Below are 8,954 nucleotides of genomic sequence, written 5' to 3' on the forward strand. Positions count from 1 at the left end.
ATTCCAAACCTCCAAACAAACACATCCTTAAAATATCATCTCAAATAATTATTAAAAATTAATATTTTATTGTTTAAAAAATTTAAAATCCAAAACTAAAACTTAACCTAATACAGGTAGAAAAATCCAAAACAACACAGCCCATGATGTTAGCTGAAACAGATTAAGCAAATAAGCCCATAGTCCAAAATTTTCAACTGAGATGGGCTCTGCACAAAATCGCCGCGCCACACCATTCAACGCCCTCGCCTTTGCCGCGTCAATGGAAGCCTTCAAAAAGCTTCTCTTTCCCCCAGTTCGTGCTCCGACTCTCATCAATCCCAAGGGAACGGCGGGCGGCGGGCGGGGGAATAATGCTGGGGAAAGTGAGGGCATCGTCGATGAGCTCGCTGGAACAGCTGGAGATGGAAAGGCCGCCCTCCAAGGCCGTCAAGCACGATACCCTCTCCATCTACGGTACTCTTCCAATTCGCTTCTGCTACTTTCTTTTGGTCATTTTCTGTAAAATTAGCCGGCGTCGCGTAGTTAATTGCGACTATCGTTGTCGTTTTTGAGCTGATTTGGTATAGGATTTGGTGAATTTTAGTTCCTTCTGTTGTTACTAATTTGATGTCTTATATAGTTCGTGTCTTGCGAATTGTTAGTAGGATGCCATTTTAGGGTTTATACGATTTGGGAAAATTTATGAGCAGATCAGAAGCCTTTCTATGGAATTATGGAAGTGAAGGATTATTCTGCTCCTTAGAAAAGGTCAGGATGACAAAATTCGAGGAAATGGTCTTCCTTCTCATGGAAAATACATAGTCTTGCTTCTTTTAGATTTGAACTGTTATTGATCCGAAGCTGTGTCTTAAGCTGCTGTCAAGTCTAATTATGGATAATCTCAGAAATTCCTAACCTTGAGAAGATATCCTGAGATACACACACTCATATGTTAGGTTAGATTTCTACTTCATCAGTGTTTTGTTTGATTTGGATTCATCATCCTTCTTCCTAAGATGAATAGGGGTCATAGAAATAGGTTTTTACACGTTTATGAATTATTATATACTGAATCAATCAAGTAATCGAACACTATTGTCCTTCTATTGTATATCATGTCCATTTCCTTGTTTATCCTTTCCTCATGCTCCAATTGAGCTAAGTTAGTTGTTGATTAGCATCCAGATAAGAAAATCTCTGCACTACAAAGCACAGTTAGATTGCAAAAGAATTCTCTATTAGGTGCGACCATCTGATGGAAATGTGTACATAAACAATGTTATCCTGGAAAGTCTTTTAGAATTTGAGGTGAATGGATTTTGAATCCTTTTCGATTTGAAGTCCATTTCATAATATTTCAATCTTTAAATCTTCTACATATGCGCATTATTCTAAATCTCTCTATGTGAACCATTTTCACAAGTGTCTGCAGAGTTTATTTTGCTATTTTGATTGGTATGGGCGCTTTTGCAAAGTTCATCTTGGTTCTATTGGAAATACTATTCAAATACTTCCTACAAATTTACATAATCCAAATCATGGATTTGAATTCAGATGTATTTCAAAGCCATCCATTCTAAAAACCAGTTGTGGCTTTATTGAAGGATAGCAGAGGTACATTGCACTGGTTAATGTTCTGAATTAGAATTTCCAAAGAAGACATCTGAACTAAGAACTGGGAATTGGAAAGTTAGCATGTTCCATATTTGAGTCTTCATTAGATTGCAGATTTATTGAGAATCATTGAGCTGTGTCATCTTTGATATTTCAGAAGCAAGTGTATTTATAGGATGTTAAAAAATGATAGAGTGTTATGAACTACATCTCAATGTTCATTAGTTATTTTAATTTTATTGCACATGTTTATGGTGAAAAAGGAAAAGAATTGAATACAAATGTCATTGTCAAATTTAAACAACTCACAATAAGGAGTTTAGTATAATAATAGTCCCTTTAGATTATCTTCCTAGATTAGGTTAATTTTAGAATTATTAATGCCACAATTATGTTTATTTATAACAGAATCTAATCCTACAAAGTAAATACGGCCTTTTTGTGTATGTATATATAGGTATTCACAAAGCAAATAGGCATCTCTAAACAAAGAAGTTTAAACTAGTTACTGATTTAACATTTTAGATTATTAACGTTTACTATCATTTGTTGTTGATTTGCTTGTGTGTCTGCATGCTCTTTATATTTCAATGTTTTTTTTTTTTTTTTAAAATGAAATAGTTGTTGGATTTGATATTTTTAGAAAAAAATACAAATAAAAAAACTAACTCTTAAAAATCCCATGAATTGGTGGACACGAACATACAAGTCATGTTATATTTTTTTATGACAAGCATTATATTTTCTATTTTCTGTTTTATTTCTAGTATAGAAAACTTGTGTGCAAAGGTAACAAATAGCTTTATATTGTTTTGGATTTCAATTTTTATAGTTGAAGAAGTGGAAGATAGTGAATGGATTTGATGTTTTCAGTAGGTTATGTTCATTTAAATTGTGTTTGATTATGATTTCAAATCTATTCAACTTGCACATAAATGAACTATTTTCTCTTAAAAAAATATTATATCAAAATATTTTTTTGAATCACTAAAATCAACTCTCCAATTTCAAATAAAAACCAAACAAATAAAAAGTGTTTAAGAATTATTGGAGTTTCCCTTAGTTATTGTGAATTGTGAAAATTGCTATTAAAATATTTATTTTTGTTGTTTTTTTAATATTTTGTGCGGAAAGTAATATATTTTTATTTAAAATTATGTTTATTATGAATGATAAAAATTGAAAGCAAACACTATTGTTTCCCGGAATAATGAGTTTCTTATTATTAGTAATTGAGATTGTGAAAATGTTTTGGGAATTTGTAATATTGTTTAGAAAAGTATCTATTACTACCTCCATTCGGTTCTAAGGGTCTTATTGATATTTGAATATTAATTATTATATCAAAACGTATACAAATTAAAAAAAAATTTGCAAAAATATTTTCAGTGGTGTCTTATAATACTAATAGAAGGACATTTGTACAAAAAAATTATACAAATATAAGAATAGTTTTAATATTAAATAAAACGACATAAAATGTAAATGTGACCCTTAGAGGCGGACGGATGAAGTATTATTTTTTTAGTATTTTGTGAGAAAAAAATAATTTATTTTTATTGAACAATCTCTATATATATAAACTATTTGGAAATGATAGAGAATATAAAAACAACAAATGACAAACCCATGGGTTTGTCCGTATTTTTATATGGGTTCTAGTTTCAGAAATTTTTATGATAACAGTTGAATGTAATGTTTTGTATTGAAAAATGAGTGTTGTATGTGATAGTTTTGGAAAAGAATAAATTCGCAATGAAATAAATAAATAAATAAATAAAGCCATACTTTAGATTTTAAAACAATCTTTGATCTTCTTATTGGTTTCATTTTTGTAGAATCCACCCTTCTCAAACTTAAACAAGGTTCTCGTTGTAACCAAGAAGACCCCGCCGCGATGGACACATGCGCCATCACCGGCTCTCCTGAGACTGTTATGCTGAGTAATGCCAGCTGCAGCTCAGCTGATTCATGCACAACTCCTAGTCCTAGTTTTCAATCTACGGAATCTTCTAAAGAGTCGCAGAGTCAGAACAAGTCTATCTTGTATTTTTTTACAAAATACAACAACTCAAAGGAAGTGCCGAAGATCTCAAGTGGAAATGAGGCAATGGCTGTCGAGGTTCTAGATTATTACCCTTCTTCATGCAGCACTTCAACTGCATCCAGCGGTTGAATCCTGCATTACTTCTAGGGTCAAGAAATCTATTTGAAGGAGGCTAAAAGTGTTTCACTTTGACAGCCCACACTTCAGATTGCTGGGATATGTTGTAAACCACTAGTCTTGTACGATGTATTATTCTATATTTGGTAGTTTTCGATATTTTTTTCACGATTGCTGTGCTGGGGTGTTGTGTACTGCCCATACAGTTTGTAATTGATCTGATTGTGCAAAAGCAATGGGATTCAAAACAATGAGATATTAATCCAACAAGAACTTAGATAAGCACTAGAGAATACAATGAATATGTAAGAATCCAGATTCTCTGTTGAATAATTGGATATAGCAATATATTTTGTTTGTCGTTCAAATGACTTTCTTATAGTGTCAAGTAACAACACGTGTTTGTCATTCAGTAAATTTAGACAATTGTTAATCGGATTTCTTGTTCAATATGTACGTAATTAATAAATCTACACTACACTTCAATATCTCTACTACAATTCAACAAATTTACATCAAGATTCAATAGCTTATTATCATGCTAATGGTTTAAATGATCCGATGGCAGCGGTTAATCAGACCGTGTTGATTAATCTTAATCAATATATGATGACGATGCACACGTCATGATTAATTTTACACAAGATTGCATACGAACATAAAACAGATATTGAAAACACATGGTAATAATTTACAAAATCCATATCACCTTTGATCAAATCACGTGCCACGTGTTAACATAGTTGATAGGTACAATGCATGTTATGAATTGACAATATTATAATAATTCACACAATACATATTGTTTTAATTCCAAATGGTATTGTATGTACTATTACTATGTACATAGAAGGTTTATTTGCATAGATAATATATGTGATGTAATTACTCCGTCAAATAATAGAATCAAATCATCAAAACACTGAAACTTAAAAGAGGTGTATCGCTTGGAAAAATTACATAGAATCAAACAATCAGCCGAGGCCAAAAATTGCATCATCCCGATGAAGTAATGATGATCTTATAGAATTAGACCATCAGAAAAAGCTTTAATGGTTTAGAAGATACATCTAAGATTGCCCTCTATTATTTAGCCTTTATTAGCCTTTATTATTTATTTTACCCTACTTGGGCCCAAATTGGTCCAAACTCAATTTTTCTCATAATTTAAACTCAATTTCTTTATTTCTTACACTAAAAGCCCAAAATAAATTAGGTCCAAATTTGTCCGATCTCGGTAAAATTTCGGCGATTATTTTACGGGATATTACATCATTCCCCCTTTAGGAAATTTCGTTCTCGAAATCGATCTGCACGACTGGAGCTACCTCAAACAACTATTTTAATTTAAGCTTCAAAAGATTAATAGGAAATTCTATGTCTCCAATCATGAAGACACTCCTACAAAAAGACAACTACAAGGCACTAGCTCTCCTGAAGGTAGTAATCTCTACCGAAACCTCTACTCGAGAATCTAATTCTAACTTCTTAGCATATCTACTTGATATGAAAGAAAGGTGCCACAGGGGGCTGACGAGCACGCCTAGGGGGCATCTTGCTACTCGAGACTAGACCTAATAAGCTCTAACTAATCAAACAGCATAACCAATGCACATAAACACACAGAATAAACATAAAATGCAATGCATGCCATGAATGCACCCAAACCCGACTAAACCCATGATCTAATTGATTTTAGAAATTCTGAAAGCTTTCAAGTCTTATTAACCAAGAAGCATGAGCCTTTAATCTAGGTAATACCAATTGTAACACCTCAGCCGGCTTAAACCGGCGTGTCACCGCCATGCCACACAAGAAGGCTCGTTCATTAACCAACGAGCCCTACATTGTGGCGCTAAGGCTAAAATCAATTAATACAAACAACTAAATAGGAATTTAAAATTAAAGTGCACCGGCTTATCGTTTAAATAAATAAGGTTCGAGTCAAAAGCATAAGTTGGAAATAGTTCAAAAGGCATTAGTTTTTAAACATTAATAACGGATTTCAAAAACATTTTAGAAGATAAAGTAGTTCTAGTTCCCCCGATGGATCATATGACGTGAATGCATCATTTAGGTATAACGGAAGCACTATTACCTACAAAAAAAATTTGTAGAAAGAGGATCAACACAACGGTTGAGTAAGTACAATTAATCGAATATAAATTAATACGGTATAATGCCACAAAATCATTTGAATAAGATAATTTGAATAAGATGACACATATCACATAAGGATAACTCACACACACGAGTCTTTTAGCGCCTCCCTTATATCTTATTTTCATTCTCAAATAATAGTGATGAGCACACCACGAAGAAAACTCCACTAGGCCTTAATTAGGGCTGGCTCGACCCAGTTTTCCAACCTTATTACTTCGTATGACACGTCACATAGTTACACGTAACTAGCATAGGGTCAGAACCCTCAATGAAAGCTCCACAATGTTTATCTAAGGATTCGAAGCCTAAAGTACACGTAAGTTAATTTATTTATTAGTTTGCGAGGGGCGCCTAATGCCCATGATAACTCTTGATTTTGTCATATTTTATAGCTTATATTTATTTAATTATGTCGAATTTTGGTATTATTTATGTTAATTTATTCTAATAATTGAATTCATTTCATCTTGTTTGTATAATATTAATTTATTAGTTTTTAAGTGTAATTTATAATTATTTTGGTGTATAAATTAAATTAATTGATGTGTTTCTTGAATTATATTTTTAGGCATTATTTATGTGCTATTTAAGTATTTAATATTTTATTTAATAAGTATTATTTATTTAAATATATATTTATAAGGTGTTTATTATTTATATAGGTGAAATAATACCTGAAAATTGATATGAGAGTCCAAAACTGGGCTTAAAAAGCGAAAAAATGGCTTCAGAAACGAAAAAAAAGTCACCGGCACGAAAGTCAACGGTCAACGCTGGAAAGCCAAAGTCAACCGCTGCGCGGAAGGCAAGCGGCGGCTGCACAAAGGGAGCGAGCGCGGAAAGCGATGGCAGCTGCACGAAAATTTGAGCGAAGCGGAATTCTATGTCCATTAATCCGTGAGCGGCGGCTGCATTTATGAGCGTGGAAGGCCATACATGGAAGTGAGCGATGGCGGCTGGTGCGGACTCCGTGAGCGGCGGCTGCATAGGAGTGCGCGAGCGCGGAAGGCAAGCGAGCGCGGAAGGCGAGTGGCGACTGCATTTATGAACGCAGAAAGCAAGCGACGGTTGTAATTACTGTCGCTGGTCAACGGCGGCTGTATTAATTGCCGCTGGTCAGTGGTGCATTTACTGTGCTGCCACAATAATTCCTGCACAGAATTTCGCTGCATTTAGTGCCCAGGCTCCCTCAGCTCTGCATTTATTCTGCACTCTCTCAGCTTCCATATTTAATTTCTGGACTACTTTTTAGCCAAGTTTTGGCTATTTTTTGTGTAATTTTTATTATATAATCTTCTAGAAAATAGGTAGTTATTAGTAGTTATATTAATAGTTATTTTTAGAGTTAGTTATTTATGATTATTTTTAGAGGTAGTTAGTAGTTATTTTTAAAAGTAGTTATTTATTGGCGGTTGTAACCGCCAAGCTTCTCGAAGCTTTTCCCCCTATAAATATTCTCTCTAATTGTAACATATACACACCATATATACACAATAATATACATTCCATACACCCTATTTTTTCTCCATTTCTTTTCTCTCATATTTTTATCTAGTTTAATAATACGAGATTTTTGGTTTTGTATCGCGAGCAAACTGATTTTCTCCTCATTTTCTTTTAATTCCTACATATTATTTTAGCTAGTAAACTTTCTATCATATTTCTCCACCTCACCTTCACCCAAAATTCTATGTTCGATTTGGATTGTTCAAGTTGGATTTCGACAAGGTTGCGGAAGAGCGACAGAAGAATCGACTATTTCAGCCCTGTTTCGTGTCACAAACAGATTCCGGGTAGTTTAACGTAGCTAAGTACGCGGGAGCCTTGTCGACCTGCTTAGTTGCTGTTTTGAATTCGATTACGATTAAAGAGAGGTATCAGAGGGGTAGAGCCATTACCGGAACGGTTGAAAGAATAATTCATGGGACATAGGCGGTGGTCTATTGGGTCACAGAAATTTCTAGTGACAAACCGAATCGTTTCATTTTTGTAATTTTCGAATTGTTCCAAAGTCTTATAGTAGAGTTTCTTGCTTATAATATTCTTCACCGGGTGTCGTTAAAGCCTTGTTGTAAATCCCCTAAGGTCGAGTACCAACGTAGTCGAGAATCGGCTTAAATGAGCAAATGCAATCACGTTCATTCCTCCGAGCCGCCCCGCAATTATACATATATTTTTCGCTATCATGTCATCGTCATCCCGCTCATTTCATCCATGGAAATCTAGCCATTAAGGAACGCAAAAGTCAGACACAAACGCCTCGCTTCATCCTTTTCGAGATACGTACATTTTATCGCTTTTAGTTATATTTGATTTCTGCAATTTATCTTTTCAGTTTCTTCGATTGCATTAACTCATTGCACTTCTTTTCTAATTAAATGTTGGATATTTGCATATTCCCTGAGTTCGACCCGGACACGCACCGGTTAAAGAGATTTTTTATTTTTGGCGAAGTTTTTGGACTTACTACACGAACACACACGACACTATTTTTATTTTATACATATATCTTTTTTTTGTATCTTAAAAGATATTTTTAAATCTCCAAAAATCTTCGATCACCCCACAACCCTTTAGTCTCCAATATAAGATACCAAGAGGGGATTGTACGCAATTCATCCCTCCATCACAGATGACGGTCTAAAGACCTTTTCATCGTGAATGACGGGCACCTCTGAATCACCCAAAAAGGGAACCCGCCATCTCGACCACTCGACCTAGCCCATTCGGGTTATAGTTCAAGGTTGGCTAATTATCCTAAAATACCGGTATACCCTCACGTGTTGCAAGGCACTGAGATGGAAGGCTATAACTTATCATCCAAACAATCAATGAGTTGATCGGACTCGACGGTTGTTTTAATTACCAATTTGACACAATACTCAACATGTTCTTAGGCAAATTTCAAAAAGAGTGTTTTAAATTCAAAACATTCAAATTTTCAACATTTCACCAAGCAAAAGTAGGATATTAAACCCAAAAAGTTCGCTATAAGCTCACTTTATTTCGCCAAATAAACATTTGAATAATA

General features: G+C 34.1%; 1 protein-coding gene across 1 annotated transcript; it reads left to right on the forward strand.

Annotated features, from left to right (window-relative positions):
* Positions 1 to 243: 243 nt before the first annotated feature.
* LOC127247625 (uncharacterized) lies at positions 244 to 4,042 on the forward strand. Its single transcript, XM_051269567.1, has 2 exons — positions 244 to 456; positions 3,435 to 4,042. Exons 1-2 carry the CDS (start codon positions 354 to 356, stop codon positions 3,770 to 3,772), a joined length of 441 nt encoding a protein of 146 aa, XP_051125524.1. The 5' UTR covers positions 244 to 353; the 3' UTR covers positions 3,773 to 4,042.
* The last annotated feature ends 4,912 nt before the right edge of the window (positions 4,043 to 8,954 follow it).

Source organism: Andrographis paniculata, unplaced genomic scaffold (genome assembly GCF_009805555.1).
Source record: "Andrographis paniculata isolate CXL003 unplaced genomic scaffold, ASM980555v1 Contig11END, whole genome shotgun sequence".
NCBI lineage: Eukaryota > Viridiplantae > Streptophyta > Magnoliopsida > Lamiales > Acanthaceae > Andrographis > Andrographis paniculata.